Source organism: Prionailurus bengalensis, chromosome A2 (genome assembly GCF_016509475.1).
Source record: "Prionailurus bengalensis isolate Pbe53 chromosome A2, Fcat_Pben_1.1_paternal_pri, whole genome shotgun sequence".
NCBI lineage: Eukaryota > Metazoa > Chordata > Mammalia > Carnivora > Felidae > Prionailurus > Prionailurus bengalensis.
In genome coordinates this window covers 152,224,818-152,249,126 of record NC_057348.1, presented here as the reverse complement: position 1 = coordinate 152,249,126, position 24,309 = coordinate 152,224,818, and the positions used below count along the sequence as shown (strand labels likewise).

Sequence of the window (24,309 nt, the reverse complement as noted above, 5' to 3'; positions counted from 1 at the left end):
TGTCCAAGGGTCAATTGTCAGTATGTAGTAAAGCATTACAAATCTAGCTGTCTCTAATTTATGCATCACATTTGGGTGGGGTGGGAACATTGGCAAGCAGGAGAGGACGGGGAGAAGTGTGCTCAACTTGATTCAGGGTAGTAGGAGGAAGAGTGAAGTAACCTGGGTTGAAAAAGAATATTAACAAGGGGAAGTAGAGAGAACTGACATCTTCCAGTGTTTAAAGAACTGCCTTGAAGAAAAGGAAGGGTCTTGCTCTCCATAGTTAGGAAGGTAGAATTAAGTTCTAGGTATAGAATCCACTGCCTCTAGCATCAAATCTTACATGTATAATAAACATCACCTGGAAAGCCTGTTAACAGTGTAGATTACTATTTCTCTCCTTGCTCCAAATGCTGATTCAATATGCCAAAGCTGGACTTGGGAATCTGTGATTTTAGCATGCACCTCAAATAACTATGGTACAGATGGTCCACAGACTTAACTTTGAGAAAGGCTCTATTATAAGGAAGAACCTTAACAACTAGAGCTGTCCAGCAAGAGATCAAGGTATCTGGAGAGATGGGCATAAAAGATGCGTTTGCCAACAAGTTGGATGGCCATCTTTCAAGGATGCTGTGGGGGGGGGGGGATGGGGGGAGGATGCACACCTGCTTTGGGTAACAGGTCAGGCAAGTTAATCTCCAGGAGAGCCTCCAGTTTAAATGTTCTTTTTGCAGCTTTCTTAGAATTGAACAACAGTTTTGTAAGAAAAAAGCATGTGCAAATGGATTATGCATTATATCCTCCTTTCTTTTAATGAAGCACCTTTGAAGATAGCCAACCTGTTGAGATAAGGACCAAATTAACATTACCAGGTACTACCTGCAGGCTTCTAAACAATGGGCAGGCAAGGCATTTGGAGGAGGAGTGAATCCGTCACCAAAGATATGCCTTTCACTTCTTACCTTATTTTAGCAAAGCAAATGTCATGGGTATAAGTTAAGAGAAGGGAGAAATCAGTGTGGGTTGAGGTAGACAGGCGGCTTCATGGCAGTGGGGCTTGAGCACAGTTTGAAAGATGGCTAAGATTTACATAAAGGGAGTGGGGCAGGAGAACATTTCAGCAAGGGAGAGGAACATTAGCAAACTCAGAGTCAGGAGCAAGCTTTGAACGAGGGAGGAGACATCAGGCACGCATGAACACACCAAAGGGCATGTGTTAGGTAAGAATGGAAATAAGGACAGATGGGGGCTGTGTGTGTCCATGTGCTCTGAACGGAAACTCAGAGTGCATGTTATAAATGCCTGTGTGCTTACGAAGCATGGCCATATAATATATCATCTCAAGCAAGACAGTTTTCAGAGGGAGAGGCTGCTGGTAGGTATAGTGCTGTGACATTAAGCACAAACCAGAGCTGCATCGGGGACACTGAGACAGTCACCCTAACTTAGAGGGATGTTACAAAAGTCTATTGAAAACCAAGGCGAACCTGCACATCCAGGACTTCCTGTTGCCATGTGGACTGATACTTGGGGCCCGTATTGAAGGGGATTGAAAGCAAGGCTGTGACATCACAGGACACGAAGATATTTGTAGGAGAGTTTGCTCCAAAGTCTTGGGGCTGAACCAGATGACCTTTAAAATCCTTCCTCTTCTGCATTTCTCTGGTGGCAACATTTAATACGGTAGAATGTCTGTGAGCAGAAATGTAATGGGATTAAAGTTGTTCCTAAATCAGAGACAGTCCCCAAATTAGTACCTGTTTCTTTTTCTGGTCTAGAGAGGAGAATGGGATGCACCAGTAATGACATTGGAGCAGAAGGGTCACCATTTCCCAACATGATTGTGGGGAGGAAAACTGAAATAAAATTCCAACTAGGACCACTCTCATTTGGTGCTGTTTATTGGGGTGGAGATTACTTCATTTATTCTGTAAGTGTTCATGGGCTGAGTGCCCTGTGCCACAAAGTGCAGACAGTGTTGAGAATGACGTTGAATTGTAAGTGACAGTATCAGTTTGGTAGGTGCACTCTGTGGAAACCCTTCTCAGCCTTTCTTGATAGTATATGCAAAGATGTTGAGCCACATGTTTGCTCCTAAAGAAATTCTTGCCTCCATTAATAATCAGTCGGGCACATACCAGTGCCCACGTATCTTTACGCTGAAATGACACTTGTCTATGTCGCTGTATTGATGCACACAACAACCATGGCCATTGTCTGCAACCTGCCTTGAGACGTGTAGACAGAGGTAGGCCACCTGGAAAGTGGGAAGGAAGTGGGTTTTGGGAGACTGACCTGGATTTGAAAGCCTGCCGTTTGTGTACTGAGTGAAGTTTGGACAAATTGCACCCATTTCCTCATTTAAAGTATTGTCGTTAAGATCAGACTCAGTGATTCTTATTTCTGGATGAGCATGGTGAACTTAGAACACTTTACTTTTCCATTTTATTTTTTAGAGTGGTTGGTCCCAGCCCGGATCTGCCACATCAGGGTCTCTGTTGAGTGGCACCAGGTATGAATATGTTAAAAAAATAAATAAAAAGACCCAGAACTCTACAGATGGACTCTCTGCTGTCACACATAGGTACAGAGGACACTGTTCTACTTCACAAAGAGTGTCAGGACCCAACCAAGCGGACTGGTCTCAGGGCCTGGAGCATAGTGGCTGTTATGGGTTGAATTGTGTACCCCAGAAAGATGCTGAGGCCCTAAACCCCAGTCCCTCAGGATATGACATTATTGGGAAATAGGGTTGTTTCAGATATGATCAGTTAAGATGAGGTCACATTGGAGTGGGGGTGGGCCTTACTCGAATATGTCAAGTGGACTTCTAGGAAGAGGAAGACACAGGGAAGGACGCAGAGACTGGAGCGATGGAGCTGTAACCCAGGGACGTCCAAGGACCACAGGCCGTCATCAGAAGCTGGGAGAGAGGCACGGGACAGATTCTCCCTCAGAGCCCTGGGAACAGTATCAACCCTGTGGATACCTTGATATCAGACGTCGAGTCCCCAGAACCGTGAGCAAATACATTTCTGTTGTTTTAAGCTACCCACTTTGTGGTACTTTGTTAGGGCAGCCCCATGAGACCAGTGCAGTCGCGTCCTGTTAGGTCAGTGATCTCATCTTGGCCACATGGCTATCTCCACGAGGCTCACAGATGCACAAACACCCAGAGGTATCTTTGAAAATGCCTTGATTGAGGATTTCGTTGAGACATTTGTGGCTTTCTGTATAAGTGAGCAGACAGGCAGGGAGGCACCCGCAGCTGAGAAGTGTGAGGAAAGGAGTAGCTAGATGGTTAGGTGAGTGAGAATGTGTAGGTTGGGTGAGAGAAAAAAGGAACCGTCAGACTTCAGAGTGCTGTTACCAGATATCTTTTCTATTTCTAAACATGCTTATGTCACCTTGTTTGTGTGGGTAGGCTGGTGGATACTGTTTTCCTTTTGTTATTGTTTTGTTCATGTGTTTTGCTTTCATCTTTTCCTTGCGGGTAAGGTTTGGCAAATCTGGCCAACCCCACCTGACCTCTTACTTCTGTGATGTCTTCCAATACTGCTTGAAGCTTAACAAATCTAGTTTTATTGAGTAAATGAATGAATTGCATGAGGGAGGCCATGCCATATGGGGGTGGGCAGTCTGGAGAGTGAGAAACCATGCAGATCCAGAGGCCAAGAGATCTGGATAAAAATCCTGGCTCTGCCTGGCTTCTCTGAGCCTCAGGTTCTTCCGTAAAGTAGTGATGATTGTGTCTGCCTCTCGGAATTGGTAGAAGGATTAAATTAGTTGACAAGCATTAACGTCCTTTCTTCTTTTATCCTGTTCCTAACTTCCATTTCAGTGTCATTAAGCTGAATGAGCTAATTAGTACTTTGGTTGGACTTTACTTTCAACAAGACCTTATGTTTGGGATTCTTCTGCTAACCCCACTGCTGACACTTAAACTTTTACCCATCATTTTACTGCTGTGTGTGATATCCATCGTCTACTAGGTCATGGGTGGGACCAAGTGAGTGCGGCAAATTGAAGTAACCCGTTCTGGAAAGCATCTTGTAGGCTGTATTGGGTCAGAAGCCTCATTGCTCTATCACAGCCTCTGCTCATAAGGAGGCTGGCCACATCATCGCTGGATCCTTGGGAGAGACTTGTAAGAGTACAAGGGCAGTAGCTCTCTCTGCCCTATTTGAAGAAAACTTTTAGCTTTCTGTTGTTTAAAAGAAAAAACAAGATGCAGAACCTGGTCACACGTTGTTTGTTTCATCTCTGGGGTATGGATGCCCTGGACGGCAGCCTGTGCGGGTGCTGCTTCGTGTGTATCTCTGTGCTGTGGGCGGACAGGCAAGTCAGTGCCCTGCACACGTTGCTGGGGACTTTGTGCCCATCGGTGCGTGCGGGTCTGGCAGGTGTGTACCACAGAGCACCCGCATTGGACTCGAGCCTCAGATTGCATCAGGACTGGCTGCTTGCTGATCCCTCGCGTGCCAGTTGTCCAGCATGGCAGATTGATGGGCCGCACCCCAGATGGCCACTTGGCTGAGTGGGGTGTGGGCTGTCAGAGGGAACGATGAGTGTGGCAGTAAAGCCCCAGAGGCTAAGCCAGCTTGCTGTTGTTTGGGTGCCAGCCTTGAAGACGCCATCTCCAGGGAGCTGCCAAAGCTGTGCTCTGCCAGAGGTCTCTCCCACTGTTAGGATATTGAGGAGCTAACGAACCAAGATGACTCAGGGAGAACAGAGCCATGAACGGAAATTGGCGTAGACAGATTCTCTGCTCCTGACCCCCTCGTCAGCGGATGTGAGTGGAGGAAGGGGCTGGGGTGTTCCCGTGGGTGCAAGTGATGGTGCTCCGTATGTGTCTGGCCAGACGGTTGGGCATTTGCGTGAGATCATCCAAGGGCACACTTAGAACTGTGTCTCACGTGTGGCAGGGCCTCGGTAAATGTTAGCCATTGCTACTTTACAGCTATTGTTGTCGTTGTGAGTGTCCTTATTTGGTGCAGAGTGCTGTCCATACACTTGTGGGGAATTTAATACCGATCCTGCCCACTTCGTGCCGCAGAGCTGGCGATGGGTCACGGAGCCCAGGGATCTTGAGGATTCTGTACTCCTAGGTGACCTTGGATCAACAGTATCGTTGGCTTTTTGCACAGTCTACTTTAAAAAAAAGTCGTGTTCTGGAGACCACTAACAATACGGGGTATTGTTCATTAAAGCGGTGTTATGACCAAATAAGTTTAGAAAACACTGAACACCTTTAATGTACAAATATGTGTAATGAAGCTGTAAGAAAAACATAAGGTATGCAGGATTTCCTAGTTTTTTCCTCGGGGAAGGGATGCTTGTTGAATCTACTATTAGTCCCACAGAACATCTATTGGCATCTTGTGGGATCTCAGTATTCAGTGGAAAACTGTTTGAGAAATGCTCACATAATGTCATTTTCCTAGGCCTTGTCAAGTCAATAACAGGAAGAGGCAGTTTCCTCCCACCTAAAGGTAAAGGAATGTCAGAGAGGCTTAATCACCACCCAGAGTTTCATACCTTTTCTTTGTCTTTGTGCAATTATGTTGCCTTTATACTAAACTTTCATTGAGCCAAGCTGTGTGTGTGTGTGTGTGCGCGCGCGCGCGCGCGCGCACACGTGTATTTTATTCTTAGAGTTTGAGCCTCTGAGATAATTGTCTTCTCTTCTGCAATAATTTTAGATTGAGGCTATGTTTGTATGTGGGTATATGTTTGTGTGGAGAGGTTTTGTTGTTACTAAATATTGGCACAGTCCTGTTACTTAATGAAAATCATTTGCATCTGATTGAATATAGGGTTTACATCTCACCTAGGCAATGCCCAGGTATATAGAAATGTTTTCCCTTTTTCCAGTGTTCCCTAGTGTAGAGATCTAGAACAATAGAATTTAACCAACATTCTCGCTGCTCCAAGGCCCCAGTCTTGGCTAAAGCATTATTTGCATTAGCAGTTACCCAGAACTACTGCTGACCCCTACGTGGACATTGTCTCTGTTTGTTAGAATTTTAATGTTGTTTCTGGTTCCTCCCTCACACATGAGGCAGATAGAGATTTTAGAGGGTAATGCCCTAAGAACATGAGGAAATGGAAAAACCTGCTTTGATGCCTTCATTTGAGGAGGCGTGTGGGCTTTGGAATCAAAAGGTGGCTTGGCTTTGAATCCAGGCTCTGGGATTTTCTAATTGTGTGATGTTGATCATCGTTTTAACTTCTTGTAGGTTCAGTTTCGCATCTTCAAAGTGTGGGCAATTCCTGCATCTTACTGTTGCTGTGAAACTTAAATGAGATAATGTATAGACAGCAATTAACAGCTTGGCAAGTCACAAACACATACCAAAAAGCAGCCCCTGCAATGGATGTTTCTCCTTCAGGGAGAAGTGACTGCAATGGGTTGTCAGAAACTGATCCCCAAAAGGCAATGCCAGAGTACAGACCTTGGAGCACCTTAAAACCAGCACCCATCGCTCAGTGAATAAAAGAGAGGATGGGTCTCACAGAGTGAAACAACTAGCCCAGCTCACAGGTTGTCCCTCAACTCTGTGGCCCTTCTCCATTCTCTTGATCTTCTATAGCACACATCACTTTCTATTATTAAAAAAAAAATTGCTCGCCTGCTTACCTGTGTCTCCACCACTAGAACATAAGTTCCATTTAGTTCAGGGACTGTGCCTGTGTTGTACTGTCCTAGATCCTCAGCATTCAGCACAGTGAATGCAGTGAGGAGTTATCCTGCCATTTTTCATGGAATGAATGAATGAATGAATGAATGAGTTCAGGGATGTGATTGTTGAGAGAGACACACATACACACATGGACACCTGTCACCAGATCAAACTCTGCCATGTATTTAAGTATCATTATACTTAGCATCCAGGATGTTTGAATTCGTGCCTTACTTTTCAGGCTCTTCACAGGGAGGCTCAACATTCACTGCTAGTAGGCTCTTGTGGGGTTTTAAGCCCTGGCCTAGCCAGTGTCATGCCTATTGTGGCCCATCTTATTTGATTCTCATGGAGGATAGAGACTGCTGTTTACCATTCTTGGCACAGGGGGTCATGGAATTGTCTGTAGTCTGTCGCTATGGGCTCTTCCGAGAATGGATCACCTGAAGCAATCATGTCAATTATGTCTATTTTCATCAGTCTTGTCCCCCTAACTTTTCACTAGTAAGGAAAGTGAGGGGGAAGTAGTAAGTTGTAATAGAAAGAGATAGCTTTGAGTCAGAAAGACTTGGGTTTCACTCCTAGCTAATTTATCTTGGGTGAGTTGCTCAATCTCCTAGGATCTCAGCTCCTTGGCTGTAAAATGGGTGAAGTACCTGGGTTGTATGGCTGAAATGAGCTGTATTTACAGTATACATAATATGGATATCCTACTAGCAGCCATACTGGTAAATACTGTCTGCGGTAGTGATGTCCTCATTGAAAAATGGTATGGGTGGGTGTGTGTATGTGAGTGGAAATCATACTGCAAACTGGGGATGTAGCTAGTGCTGAGTGTACCATGACTGAAACGGTGGCCTTCTTGGCTGGACTTGGGAAGACTTTCTCTTAATTATGTCACCAAGAGCTTGGGATGTAGGAAATGGCAACGAAAGAACGGCTCATTTACCACAGCTTGATACGGCTTCTTAAGTGAGTAGAGTATTCCATATTAAAGCAAATGTATCTAAATTATTTTTTAGAAACCTCAAGCTGTGAACTATAAATAACAAATTCCTTGATTTCTACAAAGTAAACTGATAATGAGGACATGTTAGGATGCATGCTGCGGGTTAGGGAGTGTATATGGTGCCATCACACCAGCAAGGACCGAAAGGCAAGCCTTGGTGTTTTCTAGTTTATAGTGAGCCTCAGTTCTCTACACACTTGATATACTACCTTAGCATTAGAGCCATTAAGATAACATAGGTACACCGTTTCCTGTTAATTTGTCTTCATTATGACTTTCGTAGTATATCCAGCCCATTTTTATATCTGTCTGCTTGAAATTCATAAATGTACATCTTTTTGGCTATGTAGGCCTCTAGTTGCATGAATACTTATTAGTGTCTGTGTACTTATAATCCTATTTATGTACATTTTTTTGCACATATAGTTAACACTTCAGGTAATCTATGAGATACATGGAAACTTTGACCTGAGATCCCTTGAAAAGAGTATAAAAATTCAACAGGTCACAAAATCGTCTGGAAAGAACCAAAGACAGGAAGACAGCACCCAATAAAGTTAAAGCCATTGACTGGCCGCGGTCATATAAGCAGGACCTTCTTGCATCTAAGCTGAGAAGCATAGAGAAAATGAATGGGACAGAAAGATACAAGAGAGAAGATGAGCAGGCAGAAGGGGAAAAAAAGAAGGAAAAACAAGAGCTGAGGGCAACAAAGCACAGAGAAAGTAAAATAACAACCAAGAGTAAGAAATAGAATTAGGATTTTCAAAGAGTTCTTCCAGTTCATTAGGCTGAAATCCTTTTGTTTTTTTAATGTTTATTTAGAGAGAGGGTGAGCATGTACACAAGGGAGGGGTAGAGAGAGGGAGAGGGAGAGAGAGAAGAGAGAGAATGAATCCCAATCAGGCTTCATGCTGACAGCGCAGAGCCCAATGCAGGGCTCAATCCCACCAACTGTGAGATCATGACCTGATCCAAAATCAAGAGTTGGTGCTCAACGGACTGAGCCACCCAGGCACCTCTGAAATCCCTTTTTAATGTATCGGGATCATGAAAGAGGTGGCAGAAAGAATGCCTAAGCAGCGTAGCCGTCTCGTGCCCGTCACCGGATGCACACACTCAGTATCCCATAGTCCGGTGGTCTCCCAGAGCTGCGCAGTATTGGCATCTTTCCATCAGACTTGTGCACATTTCTCAGACCACACATTATGGTTTCCATAAGTGACAGCTGCGACATATATTTGTGTCAACTCTCAATAACTACACCTGAATTTTACACAGACTTATAAAAGATAGTAGTGGTGTGCACCAGTTAAACTCAATTGAGTTCCAACATGTAGACTCCACCTAAGATTTTCATGTAGCTTTCTATTGCAACCAATCAGTACCTATCACTTTTTTTTTTCATTAGAGAACAATGCCTTGAAATCACGAACGTAAGCCACTCGTAGAAGAACTTGGTACAGATTTTATTGTAAGTGTGAACTACTGAGATTCAGCCAAGTATCTTCCCCTCTACTCCCACATTTAAAATGAATCTTGTGCCATTCTGACCACAGTTTTTACCAGTCTTAAGATAATGTTCAAAAAATGATGAGGTACCACTCTGTATAACCAACCATCAACTTGAGCTTTGAGTTAACATGAGTTCTGGCAATTTGGTTTTTACCAAATGGTTTCTCCGGTGAGCCCCGATTGCCTGTTTCACAGGAGGAAGAGAGGTTTTTGTAAGATGTTTCTGTTCTCCTCTTCAGGCTTGCAAAGTCTGTCCCCTTCCTTTAGTTTTCTGCTCTAAGATTTGGGCTTGCTTTCTCTTCAAATGAAAAATGGACACCAACTGTTGAGGAAATAGAGAACCTTTATTTATGTAGAAACAGTCCTGAGAAGGCACTTTTCTCCTTTATGTGTCTCCAGAGAAGCTGTGGAATCAACACGTCTGTGCCTTAGCTCAGGTGGCTACTGTTTACCCTCTAGATTTACAGGCATATCCAAGCTTCCTCGGGGGACGGTGTCTCTAGAAACATGAACACTTCACGTACACATTGCTTCACATAAACGTGTTCTTTAGAACACAACAAAATATGCTGTTTGAAAAGCATATTGAGTTTTATTGCAGGATGTTAGAGGCATCTCCACTGTAACAGAGTATGAGATTGTAGGATGTGTAGTCAGCCGGTACTCACAAGCAGCAGGCTGGCCAACATGTGGGTGTGAAGCCATCCTGGGCTGTCAATTACGCTATTCGGACGCCTAAGGCCCACGTAGAAGACATGCGTGTTAAGCTTAATGGAAGTCTGCATGTGACCGGAGAGGGGTCTCCTTTATCACTTGATCACTCGTGTGCCTCAGCCTTCCGTATTACTGGTGTCACTCTCATTCAGGCTCTAATTGCCTAATACGTGAGTTATCGTTGCAGACTCTGATTACTTATTCTCTTTCAGAGAAAGCGTGTGTCTTAACCATGATTTGCAAGATCCCGTATGATCTGGCCTTCTGGTATTGTCTGGCCTCATCTCTACCTAGTTTTCTCCAACCACACTGGCCCCTTTGTCACTTTTTAAACATCCCAGGGCCCTCATGCCTCTGGGCTTTGCACTTGCTGTTGACCCCTTTGCCCAGAATGCTTTCCTCCCCAGATATCTGTATGACAAACCCGTACACTTCCTTCTGGCATTTCGCAGAATGTATCTGGTTGTTGAGACCTTTCCTGGCCAAATTCCCTCTACTCTTGGTATCTCTCCTATTCCTTATTCTCTCTTTAATTTTTCTCTTTAGCACTTATTTCCATCAACATAATATATATATATATATTTATGTATCATATATATCGTATATCATATATATATATTTATGTATCATTTTATTGTCTGTCTCTACTAGGACTCAGTAATCTCCATGAGATTAAAACAATTTTTGTTAGTATTTTGTTCACTGCTGTATTCCCAGTGCTTGGCACCTACTAGGTGCTTGACATTTACTGATTGACCCTGTTAATAAATTACTTCTCTCATTTCCTTTTGCTTTCCTTCTGCTTTCGGGTAGTGCTACCTAATGCGACCAGATTAAATGATGATTTTTGGCCACTTTAGTCTCAACAACTCTGTCCGTATTCCATTGCCCATTAGATTAAAATTTGTGTTTCTCAGCCTAGATTTAAGAACTTCAGCAGTCTTTTCCTGGCTCACCCTTCTAGCCTGATCTGCATCACCTAACCGGGACTTCTATTTGGGAAGACTGGCCTACTTGCTGGCCCCAATTTTGTCTGGCATGTTTCCTCCCCACCCCCACAACCATTACCCAAGTACAGATTCCAGTTTAACTAGCCTGTAGATACAGGTAGAGTAACGTGAGCAGCAGTAACACAGACTTTCTGTTCTCTACCCACTAAGACCTCAGTCTTCTGCACGGTAACCTTCCCATCCAGGGTCCCCAAGGCTCCCAGAAGGCGTCTCATTTGCGACCCAAAAAGTAGTGCAGCTGTAATCACCACGAAGCCTCTGTGCTGTTTTCCCTCTCTGTGCAGAGGCCTCCTGTTCCTCAAACACCTGTAAGGTAGCTCATTTTTTCTTTTGGGGTTGCCTGCTGTGAGAATGCCTGCGTCCTGGTGGACATTTTGTCTCGTAATCCCAAGGCCACCAGTTCTCCAGACTGGGGCTGGGGCAGGGGCTTGAAAGGGAGAACTCCCTTCACTGCAAATCCTTCCTCTTTCCTCCCTCCCTTCCTTCTGGAATGTCTGCTGGGCTCCTACAGTGTTTAACCAGGGCCTCTGGGGAATAATTCTTTGCCATTTTTCTGACAGTCCCTCGTGACACAGCTCCTCTGGCCTGTTCACACAGCCAGCGGCCCCACTGCTCACCTCTGTGCATGCCCTACTCACCTGACCTCCACCTGGGCACACACAGAAGCCTCCACACTCCAGCTTCCGACCTGGCACCCAAGAACTCATGCCAGTAGACACTTGTGAGCCCAGTGACTCTGTACCCCAACAGACGTGCCCAAGCCAGTCTCCGTTCCTTTGGGAGATGTCAGTGTGCACTACATAATGAGATTTTGGCTTGCTGTCTTTTGGGGTGCCCTTGATTTTTGAAACGTTTATCTTTTAAGGCCCAATTCAAGAATTTGCTTTTCTGTCAGGTCCTTTTTACTGACTCAGCCTCTGAGAGCTTATCCTCCACTAAGTGATGACTTTCACTGTCTGAGCTGCTCATTTAGCATTTAGCTATGTGTGGCCTTCTCCGTTAATGACTGGTTTTTTTTGGTTTTCTTTTTTCCGAGTCCTTCCTATCTCCTCAAGTGGCTTGCCAGCTTTTCCTAGGAAAGATAGAAGCTCCTCCCTCTTTACTTCCTGTACTGCATGTAGCATTGTCTTACCTTCGTAGGCATGGTTAAAATTGTTTATTGACCAAACACGTTCATAAATATCCTTTAGAAAAGTCAGGGGTTAGCATTGTTTCAGCCGCACGGAAAACTCATTTATGTAGGGCATCTCAGACCATCGTGACTCCAGAGGGCAAGCATATGCAGGTTTAGGTGTACTTGAGCGTAGCACGAGTATTTTTGTGCACCCATTTACATGAGTCCTCGACCCAGCCTCCTGTTGTTCCTGCACCTTCTCTTTCAGATATTCTGGGGTACATCTGGCATTTAGAATCTAGGGTGTCAATGGTGAAAAGCAGCTATCTCAGAGGGATTCAGCCCTCACCGAGACCTTGTCTGCCCAGAGGACACAGGGCACAGACACACAGGACCTTGGCAAATGAAGGTCTTGACCTTCCAACATGGGCCAACAGTCCTCATGCTGAGGGCTGGCCCCTTTAACACAAAGCGAGGTCTCTTTGCGGTAGATCCTATGCGGCAGCTTTGAGAGTACCTTTGGGCCACAAGCTCCTCGAGATGTCTGGCGTTTTTGCTCCTTGGCCCAGGATTTTTGAAATCTTGTCGTCCTAGACTTACTTGATGTAATGAGGAACCACAATAGGGGTGCACTGGGACTTCAGCTGAGCCACCCTCCTGATTTGTCCGAAATGTCCTGTGTTCTGTTGGAGGAAAAGAGGAGCCAGCGTGAGTGACCATGGAGGCTGTGCTTGGCTCTGAAATCGTATTAATGGAACTTCCAGATAATGTCATTCTTCATTTTTCCTAATACCAATTTACAGATTGCATCCCAGGCTCTCCAGAGAAGCAGAACCTGCCAAGTATGCTTGTCATTTCTTCTAATTAGGTTTTTAAATAAATCAAAGAATCTTGTTTTCATTTACCTTGGATTATACAGCGACAGTGTTCTTGTTCCTGTGCCCGTAGAGGCATTCCCCACTGAAAGGACACCGAATTCCTGACACTCCAGAAGCTGAGGAGCCCCTTCCCTCCTCTCTCCTGAGCACTTCGTTCTCCCACCCCTGGAGAGGAAATGGCCTTACCCCAGCCCTGTTGCCTCTCCTGTTTCCCCCTCCCACCAAAGTGCCGCATAGACTGAGCTCTGTGGCTGAAAGGGAGCAAGAAGGAAGGATACAATTCTTCTTGCCTTACTTACTCTTTCCCCTTTTCCTGATCTCCAGCCCTTCCACGTATCTTATTCCTTTTGGCATGATTCTTTGGATCTGGGATAAGCAAAGGAGCTAAGTAATCACGGAGAAGAAGAGAGCTGGCCAGAGCCTGAGGCTAAGCCCATTCCCCCAGTCCCAGCCCCCCCATCTTTTTCTGGCTCTGTGCCCCATCCGGGTCCTTTCCCCAGAGTGCCTTCTCTGCCCCTTTCCCTGCTCCCAGCATGATTGGGTCTCTGCCTGGAGGAACCCTTCCCTGTCCATTCATCCTTTTATCACTGTGGCCTCATTGTTAGAGGTGGAGCTCCAGAGAGCAGTGATTCCTTGCGTTGGGTCTGTCTGGGAACCCTGTCTGGAGAGAGGTGCTCCGAGCCCGAACTTTGGCGTGCAGCGGTTCTGGTCTCTAAGCTCTCCTGAAACAGGGAGACCAAGACAGGGTTGCCATGCCAGCTTTGAGGACTCTTGGGTATTTCCTCCCACTTCTCTGCTCCTGATCTGGTCCGCACCTGTGGATTTGCGTGGGGGTGACAGCAGGGGGTGTATCCTTAAGAACACAGCAGGAGAGATAAGGTCAGCCGGCAGGTAAATTTGGTCCATCTTCAGGGACAAACAGGTTTGGTGTATGTCTTGTTGGGAAGGGGCACAGCCGGCCTTGTACCTGCTTCTTGGGGTCAAAGTTCAGACTGTTAGGGGTAATAATTCAATTGCCTTGGGCACTAAGAAGCCCCAGCCTTTTACAAACAGAGGCCTGTACAGCTGGGTCTCCTTTCCCTTCCCTCCCCTTCGCTCCTCCCTCTTCCCTCCCTCTTCTCTCTTTTCTTTCTATCAAACCTCGTTCACTATCACCAGATATTCATTGCTACCTAGAGAAAAATCACATCTCTGGCTCAGAGGAAGAAACTATAGCTTTCTTGGTGGTGCATGTGAATCAGGGACTTAGGACCAAAGGTGGTAGGTGGGTGGGATGGTGTTAGATGTTGAACTCCTCCACCACTGCTTGCCTCGGATCCTTCTGTCCCAGGCCCAGCTCCCGTGGTCTCAGGCTGAGATAACGTTACTTCTGTGCTTGATAGGAGCTGAAGTTGGGGAAAGGGCTGTCACTGCTTTGAATGCCAGAGTGCTTGCAGCATGGGGAAACATGGAGGGCCAAGTCAGAACTTAGAGTGTTGTTTTACAGTCGCTATTAGTCTGCTAGTTGGATTGTGTCCACTGTCGGGAAGAACAGCCTATCTTTGTGTTAGTGTTATTTAAATAGATGTTGGTCATGATGTGATAAGATACCATCTGTATTATATCCTCTATTGTCTTAATTTTCATAGATGTTATGTGCGTGTACATACACACACACACACACACAATTTACAACCTAATGGATTTCCTTTGGATGCTAACATTGAAGTAACTTTACGTGATATTTCTTTTTTTCTTTTTTTTTTTTTCAACGTTTATTTATTTTTTGGGACAGAGAGAGACAGAGCATGAACAGGGGAGGGGCAGAGAGAGAGGGAGACACAGAATCGGAAACAGGCTCCAGGCTCCGAGCCATCAGCCCAGAGCCTGACACGGGGCTTGAACTCACAGACCGCGAGATCGTGACCTGGCTGAAGTTGGACGCTTAACCGACTGTGCCACCCAGGCGCCCCAACTTTACGTGATATTTAAAACATTGGCCTTTAAATTCATTGAAGACAGTGAAGTTTTAAAATTTTTAAATTTCAATTTGCAAACATGTGTGTAATGACTTAATGACTTTTTAAAAGTTTATTTATTTTGAGACCAGAAAGAGAGAGAGGGAGAGAGCGTGCATGCATGTGCAAGAGTGAGGCAGGGGAAAAGACAGAGGGAGAGAGAGAGAATCCCAAGCAGGCTCCACCGTGGCAGCACAGAGCCTGACAGGGGGCTCGATCCCACCATCTGTGACATCATGGCCTGACTCGAAATTAAGAGTCAGACACTCAGCCAGCCAAGCCCGCCAGGTGCCCCTTAATGACTTTTTTTTTTTTTTTTTACTTAACACTTTTCATAGTGAATGAAACATTAGTTTAAATAACTGATTAAGAGATTTTGGGCTTTTTTTTTTTAAAGGAAAAGTAAATACTTACAGTCTAGATTCTGACATTTTGACTTTGTATTTAGTTTACATCCTCAAATAAAAACTAACATAACCAAGCACAAAAATTATTTCTTTTCTGAGCAATTTCTGCCCAGAAGCTTATTATCCACCTGCTTTGAATAACTTTGACCCATTGAAACACATAAACCAAGAAGTCAGCAGTTAAAATCTGATTCACTGAAACAATTTTTATTAGTTGAGGGACTAAAATCCATGTATATTTTATTACTATGGGAAAAGACCTTAGGCCTTCACCCAGAATTTACTTAATTTTGCATATGATTATAAACCTTAATTACCTGATTCCTCAGATTATAAATTATTTAGAAACTGTCATTTAAGAAATTAAGGACAACAAAAGATAAGCACAATGACACTGAAGGGATCTCTAGTTTGTTAGAAAAATAACCGTTTTTTGTAGTAAAATGCATCATGTTGATTCAAGGAACAACAGATGTTGGTGAGGATGCAGAGAGAGAGGATCTCTTTTGCATTGTTGGTGGTAATGCAAGCTGGTGCAGCCACTCTGGAAGACAGTATGGAGGTTCCTCAAAAATCTAAAAATAGAACTACCCTACGATCCAGCAATTGCACTACTAGGCATTTACCCATGGGATACAAGTGTGCTGTTTCGAAGGGACACATGCACCCCCATGTTTATAGCAGCACTATCGACAGTAGCCAAAGTATGGAAAGAGCCCAGATGTCCATTGACAGATGGATGGATAAAGAAGATATGGTTTATATATACAGTGGAGTATTACTCGGCAATCAAAAAGAACAAAATCTTGCCGTTTGCAAAAACATGGATGGAACTAGAGGGTGTTACGCTAAGCGAAATTAGTCAGAGAAAGACAAATATCATATGACTTCACTCATGTGGAATTTAAGATACAAAACAGATGAACATAAGGGAAGGGAAGCAAAAATGCTATAAAAACAAGGAGGGGGACAAAACATAAGAGGCTCAAAACACAGAGAACATTATTATTGCACTATATATATGCTAACTAACTTGAATATAAATTAAAAAAATAAGTAATTTTAAAAAATGCATCGTGTTGTAGTGTTTATGAAGAAAAATTCAGATTATGGTCTGTATATTCTGGCTCTAAAGGCATGAGAGTATGTATTTTCTGATGGTCTTTTAAAACTCAATATCATTGAAATAAAGTTGGTTTTATAACTGAAGCACTTGACTTCATACGTTATCATCTGGAGAACATGCCATACTGAATTGTTCATATGAATGATGTTGGTATATTTACATGTTATCCCAGAAAGCTGAGAGAGGACATGTCTTAATCTTGTGGTTGTCAAACTCTTACTATTAGCCCACATCCCTTTTTCAAAAGAGATTATGATTCAGAATCCTGATATGGAAAACAAGGAAAGGAAGAGGTATTCTGGTTTCACAGAGTATGCACGGGTCCCTCCGCCTGCTTGGTGCTCTTGCTCCAATCCTCAGTGACCTCTGAGGAGCCTCTTAGAGTCCCTGGAGCCCTACAGGCGCAAAGCCAGATCGGAGCAGGGGTTATTGGTAAGGAAGGAGGCTTTTCAGGCATCCTTAAATCATACCCATCAGTGATCACCTACCATGAGTGGAATTGCTGTGTTTGTCTGCAGCGTGATCTCCCACGGGGTTGGTGGATAGTGTGTAGACTGGAATTCACTCCAGTTTCCTTAGCATCACTGCAATACTGAGGAGCGGCAGGACTCAGGTGCCGCATACACTTTATGCAGGTGTTGCTGCATCAGTGATCTGTACCAGGAGATCTGAAGGAAACAGGAGAGCAGCACAAATTTGCTTGTGGGAAATCTGCTTGTGAAAATTTGCAAACTAGAATTTTCTTATTGTTGCCTTGAGTGCTGCTGCTGCTTCCACTACTGTTCCTTCCTCACCCCCCTCCCACACCCCCTCCCCCCTCCCCCCTCTCCCTCCTCTCTTTTTAGTAGTAGAGCGGAGACACTTTCCAGTAGTGTAACTAGATGCCTGGATCTCCCTTATCTTTTGCTCTTTGAAAATTCAGTGGATTGTCCAACTTACTTCATGTTCCCGAACGTGTTCTCTCCCCAGGCACAGGAGAGCCGTCTGCAGGCAGGGTCCCTAACCCCTCGCCGGCAGGGGGAGACCGCAGGTTGGGTTGCCCCAGTCCCGCACGGTTCTAGGCGCTTTGTGGGAGTCAGACAGCAGCGTGCATACCCCGCGTGGAGCGAGTGGAAGCATCCAGAAGGCAGGAGGCTCTAGTTGCGTTCCCGATAACTGTACCTTCCGGGGGCGGGGGGGAGGCTTCCAGTCCCTTCTAGTCTTCTTTGGCAATCGTAATACTTCAAGTTTTGGCTCAAAAGTGATTATCTCAGCAAGGGAAGCCACACATCAGAAGAGGGCAGTTTGCCAACAATCTACACTAGCACCTTTCCCAAGAAAGGCAAGGCCTTTCACACTCGAATGCTTTGATTCACTATTTTACAGATTAGCTTTGTTATAATAAGCTGCTTTCAGTGCTCAAAGCCCACAGTTATTCCTGCAGACCTACCTTCTAGCCTGTGCTTTGCAGGGAGGCCTGAGCATTCCCAGCTAGGATTTCCGTGGAGCTGGCAGTGTTAAGATTCCACCTGTTCCTCTTTGACCCTGCTGCTCGTTTTGTATTGTTAGAGAAAAGATACACCTCAGAAAGTATATTTATTGTTCGTTGAAACTGGCAGTGCCCGTCAGAGAAGCCAAACTGTGTGATGCTCACAGTCTTGTGAGCTCAGAGCTAGACTCCCCGGCGGTGCTGTGTCCTAATTACGAGACCTTGGGCACATCACTTACTGCGCCCCAGCTTTGTCATCTGTAAAATGGGGGTAAAAATGCTACCTATTTCGTAGGGTTGTGGAGATTGAATGAGTTACAATTTGTAAAGTGCTTCTAAGAGTGCCTGACTCCTAACGAGTACTACATTCATGTTAGCTGCCGCTGCTGGTATTGTTACTACTTATTGCTATTGTCAGGCGTGAGAGTTAGGTTCTCCTCTTAGTTTCCCCAAGATGTGGGTGAAGACCCAAGTAGCTTAGTGTAGATTTGTGGCTGGGATAGAAGCCTGAAGCTGTTGGCCTCTTGAAATGTCAACTCTTGGCAGTCGGGAAAGAGTGCCTGTTTTGAACTTAGACCTCATTCTGGATGTTGGTCCTGCTGCTTAACTACCAGAGTAAAAATGTAAAAAAAACAAAAACAAAACCCAGAGGATACTAATGCCTGCGGTTGTTAGGTTATAAAACTTAGAAATGACAGAATAAAGAGCCTGGTTCATATTATATGCTCTACTAGTTCTATATAGCAGCTATTATATTTATTATATTCTGGAGAGGAAATCTAGGATGCCTTGAGTCATGGAGATACGGAGGTAGTAGGTAGGTCAAGGAGTGTTGAAGTTTGCCCTATTATCGAATGCTTAAGATGACGTTTTAAATTTGCTTACGTTTGCTTTGTTTATGTATACTCTCTTTACTACCAGGGAACTCTTCAGAACAGACTGTTAATATTTCTTCTTGTATTTTGAATTGAATGTTGTAGAAATCGGCCCTCAGGAGGAAGTGTGCGGTCTGTAAAATCGTCGTCCACACCGCCTGCATTGAACAGCTAGAAAAGGTGAGACACCGCCACCTGCTGTAGTGTTGGCTACACTGCAAGTATTTGGACTTCAAAGACCAGGTGTCCTTTCTTATTTCCACCTTTTTCAAGAGAGTGCCCTTTAAAAAAACTGGAAGACCAACATTATTACTGGATTAGTAACAGAAAAGCAGTGCTTAAGGTTAATTTGCTCGATTACTTCCCAAAGGAAAACTTGGTATCATTCTACGTTGCCTCTTGGGAGGAGGAATGGTAAGGTTAGAGAGAAAAGACTAGCACACACTAATTTTCTTTACAATGACAGACATCGTTACTCACCCATTGGATATTTATTCCACTAGATTTTTTTTTTTTAAGAAAAAAAATCCATAAGCTCTTTAAAATGATCATTTAGATTTGCCTGATGTTTGTGAGTTTCTTTTTCCTAAAGTGGCTGCAAGGAAGACAACCAGGCCAGAAGCCAGCTCTCCTTCCTTTCTTGGGGTGGTGTTCTGCTTGCACAGCATGAATGTGTGGGTGGGCCGGAGGTGACATCCCCATGGTGTCTTGCCTCCAGAAGAAGTAGATTCTGTAGAGTCCATTGAGCGGTCGTTTGTGGGAACGGGAAGGCTCCAGTCATGAGCCAAACGCTGTCCTCTTTCGTGCCTCTCCTTTATTGCCATGTGTGGGTCTCTGTGTTAGCTATGTTCTTGAGCTGCCATGTGTCAATGTGTTGAAATATTGTAATCCCCTGAGACATGCATTATTTCACAAACATATTACCAGTTGTTGCCAACTGGTATTTTGTGGGGATGAGTACTAACATTTTTTCTCTCTGTCTCTTTGTCTATGTATAGTTTGGTTGGGGTTTTTTTTGTTGTTGTTGTTGTTGTTTGTTTGTTTGTTGCTGTCCCAACCCCATTTACTTATCTCCTCCTTCATTTCTGTATTCCCTTCACTTTATCAAGTAGCTAAAGAAGATGTCCATGTTTCCCGGAGGCCTGCCCACCTAAAAGAAAGGCAGGACTGCAGACTTAAAGAAAAATTTGTGCATGTGAAATCATCATCATCATATTAAAAATTTCTCAAGTTTATGTTGCCCTACTTTTTTTTTTTAATTTTTTTTTTTAACGTTTATTTATTTTTGAGACAGAGCATGAATGGGGGCGGGTCGGAGAGAGGGAGACACAGAATCCGAAACAGGCTCCAGGCTCTGAGCTGTCAGTACAGAGCCTGATGCGGGGCTTGAACTCACAGACCATGAGATCATGACCTGAGCCGAAGTCGGCCGCCTAACCAACTGAGCCACCCAGGCGCCCCTATGTTGCCCTACTTTTAAAATCTGCAGCATAGCTGTGTGATTTCAGCTGCCTTGTATGTTTTTTTCTTACTCTTTATCTCTTTTCCTCAAGTTTACAGTGTAAGAGCACTATTGTTTAAAGATCCTTTGCTTTCATCAATGAGAATGAAGAGACGTGGACTGGAGATATAGGATCACTTGGGACCCCTATAGGTTATCTGGGGTGATGATTTCAAGTGTTAAACTGTGGGGCTTTTGTTTTGTAGTCTCACTATGTGTATCATTGTTTATTTGTTCAAGTAAGTCAGTCTAGTCTGATGCTTATCCCTAATATAATGCACTTTTCTTTTTAATGACAGATTAATTTCAGATGTAAACCAACATTTCGAGAAGGGGGCTCAAGATCGCCAAGAGAAGTGAGTGTTTCAGAACTCGACTTCATATACCACCTTTTGTTTCCCATTGATTCACTGGATTAACAGATATTCGCCTGGATTCAGAACCAAAGTCTAGCTCTGTCCATTCCACATCGGTTTCTTATTAACACATCCGTAAATACCACCAGTAAAATCTCCCAGTCTCCTCAGCACACGTACATTGCCCTTTAGTATTTTCATGAAATGCACTGGGGATGAAGGTTTTAATGAGTAGGTAGGAGGCAGTGGTAGAACTGAAGAGGTAAGAAATACATGGCATTTTATTGTGCTGTGGTCCATTTTCATTTCATTTTTTTTCAGTTTTGAATGGGTAGAAGCTATTCAGGGGGGCAGCATAGTTACTGAGTATTCCCATGAACACTGAAGCCAAACTGGTTTCCATACCAGTCTTGATGCTGTATGATTTGAAGTATCTCACCTAATCTTTCTGAATTGCAATGTTTTCATCTGATAAGTGAGTAAGTGGGCAGGTAGATAGGTAGAGAGATCCACGGAAGGACTACATTCAGTGCTCAGTCCTTGACTTCACGGCCCAGTAGTGAAGACAAAGAGGTAAATGGGAAATCATAAGGAAGAGCAATTGCCCTGTTAGTCATAAGCAGAGGGGAGGATAGGAGAAGAGCTGCGTTTAGACCTAATTTGTCTGTTTAGTTCTTCTTCGAAGAGACTGAGTACATGTTGAAAAGTTAGAGAAGGTAAGACAGTTAGTAGAGGTTCTCAGCCCTCCTGTGTTATCCTGGATAGTTTATCTCCTGGCCCCAAACTGCACTCTCCAATTGGCAAAACAAAAGGCTGCAGTGAGCCCATCCTCCCTGGAACAGAGTTGAGCTTTCCAGGTGTTACCACTGTATATGGTGCTTTCAATAAGAGAAAGTGGAGGAAATGCCATTTTTGTAAAATATACTTCCTCCATTTCACTTACCTTCCTGGTGAGATTATTTTCAGTTCTAAATATAGGTTTGTCCTCTTGGAAACCTTCCCAGCTGGTGTACTCCTCAAACTAGCTCTGTGCACTGATGAACGGGTGAGAGAGGTTAAGACACCAGAGGAAGGGCTTCCTGGAAGAGGTAGCAAGTAAACTGAGACCCAGAGGAGTTATCTTAAGTGAAGGTGTGGTTAGAGGGAGGGTAAGTAGGAGGCGAGTGACAGCCTCCTAGACAGAAAGAGCACATGCTCACAAGCACAAAAGTGAGAAAGCATAACAAGTAAGATGTGAAATTCAAGAGATAAGCAGGAGGTAGGCCATGAAGGTCCTCGTAAGCCACATTACAAGTTGAGTGTTTTATCATCATGGTAATTTGCGGGAGGGCGGGACATTAAACTGTTTTAAGCAGACTATATTATTTTGGTGGCAGTGTGGAAGGAATACCATATAGTTCAAGAGCAGCCATATTGAAGTCATGGAGAGAATTTAAGGAGCTGTTCTGGTGGTGATCTGAACTATGAGTAATCCTGAGGGTGAAGAAAATTAGTGGATAGGAACTTGAAGGAAATAAAGTTGACAGGATGTAATAATTGGTTGGATTAAGGACACAAAGAGGAGTCCAGAGTAAACCAGCCTTCTGTCCTAGAAAACCGATGAAATGTTGGAAAATGAGTTGACCTGAGAATGGGTTGGGGAGTTGATGAGTTTAGTTGTAGGATTTTCAAGTGTGTGGTGTCCTTGAGGCCCCAGCTGGAGATGCCCAGTAGACAGCTGAGTGGGTATGTGTGTTTGGAGCTTAAGAAGGAGATTGGGTTAGAGGTAAGACATTTGTGAATCATCAGCATGCAGTAAGTAAAATTGTGAGAATAGATGAATGTGTAGAAAAGGAAAAGAAACCGTGTGAGTACAGACTGTGAGTATGGAGAGAGTCCCTGACATCTTATTGACAAATAATGAAAAAGACAGTGTGAAAAAAAGACATCTCGTTGTTACTAATACAGGAAGATTAGGAGAAAACATGAAACGGAGTACGTTGGGAGTGGAGGTTGTGGAGAGAGGAAGAATAATTGTCCCTGTCCCTTGTCCTCTCCCACTGTGTTTGGCCATTGTATCAGCAATAGGAAGGGTATGGGTCATACATAAGGTGAGGAGAGTGCGAGAAAAATGATAGGCTTGTGGGTACCCTTAATGCCACCCAAGTGCACTATAGCATTGGCCAGAAGATAACTCAGTAAGTACTCTAATGAAGGAGAAGATTCCTTTAGGACAGTAGATGGAATAGTTTTGTGTTTTTAACAAGAACTTAGTGAATTTCCAATCAGGGGATCCATATGTCCAGTCTTAGCTTCCCTGTCCTTTAATTTCTCTCTTTCTCTAAATAGATAGTGGTAATTGTTGTGCACCATTTTCTACTGCAAGGGGTTATATATTGTTTTAGTTTTTAATAGTGGTATCATTTCTCTTCTGTGAAGCCAGACCCTCCTCCATAAGTGCTTTGAACACCTTTTGTCTTTGTAGCAAGGGCTTGATATATTTTTCATTCCTAAATTTTTACCTCTTTCACCCCTCCTCTAGATTATTTCCATCACCGCGAACATGCTCTGACATCTCCCATCTTAAAATAAATGAATGAAAATATTCCTTAACCACCAACTGTGTCTTAGCTGCTGTTCGATTCTCATTTTTGCATTCACTGCTAGACTTCCAGAAAGTGTTGTCTATATAATTGTTTTGATTATATCACCTCCTAGTCATTTTAACCTGTTCTGATCTGGTTTCCACTCTATCTATTCACTGAAATTGCTTTTTTCAACATCTCTTACGTACCAAATCCATTAGATATTTTTCCATTCTCTTCTTATTTAATCTTTCAGATATATTCAAATTATTCACGTTCAAATATATTTCAAATATTTTCAAATCCCCTTCTCAAAATTCTCTCCTGCCTTGACCTCTTTCCTAATTTCTTCTTATTTCATTGGATAGTCCTCCCCACTCTCTTTCATTATTCAATCCCCCTGATTTCTGTGTATTTCTCTGGGCTTGGTATTTGGTCATGTATTCTCTCAGCCCACTCTTGTTGAGAGAACTCTTCCAATTTCATGGCTTTGAAAATGATGTCTGAGCTGACAACTCCTAATGTAGCAGTTCCAGTCCACACTTCTTGGAGTTCTGTTTGGCATGTCCGTTGAATGTATCACAGTCACATCAAATATAACACATTAAAACCAAACTATTTATTAACATCACCATAAAAAGTTTTTTTTTCAATTTTTTTTTACACCTCAGAAAATGAGATGGCTATTGATCCAGCTCCTCGGTCAAAAAGACTGGGGGATCATTGATTCCTTCTCTCATATATTCCACACATCTAATTCTTTTGCCAGCCCTATCAATTTTATTTATAAAACAGATTTCAAACCATCTACTTATCTTCGTTTCTGTTTTTAGCACCCTAGACTAGGACACCATGATCTCTCTTGACTACTACATTAGCCTCTTCATGATTCCTTGATTTTCCCCTTCAATCCATCTGAATTTGAGAGAGTGATTTTTAAAATGGAAATCAGATCCTGTAATTGTTCCACTGGTTTTCACAGCAGTTAGAATAAAGCCCAATTCTTTATGAAAAGGCCTGTGTAGTCTTGCTCAAGCACACCTCTTCAAACCCATCCAGCTGCCATGTGAACTTTCTTTTAGTTCTTGAGGCATGGACCAAGGTATT

At 43.7% G+C, this 24,309-nt stretch overlaps 1 protein-coding gene across 3 annotated transcripts in view; it reads left to right on the top strand.

Annotated features, from left to right (window-relative positions):
- Window positions 1-24,309, top strand: part of DGKI (diacylglycerol kinase iota) — a 449,833-nt gene that overhangs the window by 176,741 nt on the left and 248,783 nt on the right. For all 3 annotated transcript variants that reach the window (XM_043589661.1, XM_043589660.1, XM_043589662.1), the window contains exons 4-5: window positions 18,887-18,961; window positions 20,582-20,638. In XM_043589661.1, coding sequence (XP_043445596.1) covers window positions 18,887-18,961; window positions 20,582-20,638 — 132 coding nt within the window. The remainder of the gene's footprint in view (window positions 1-18,886; window positions 18,962-20,581; window positions 20,639-24,309) is intronic.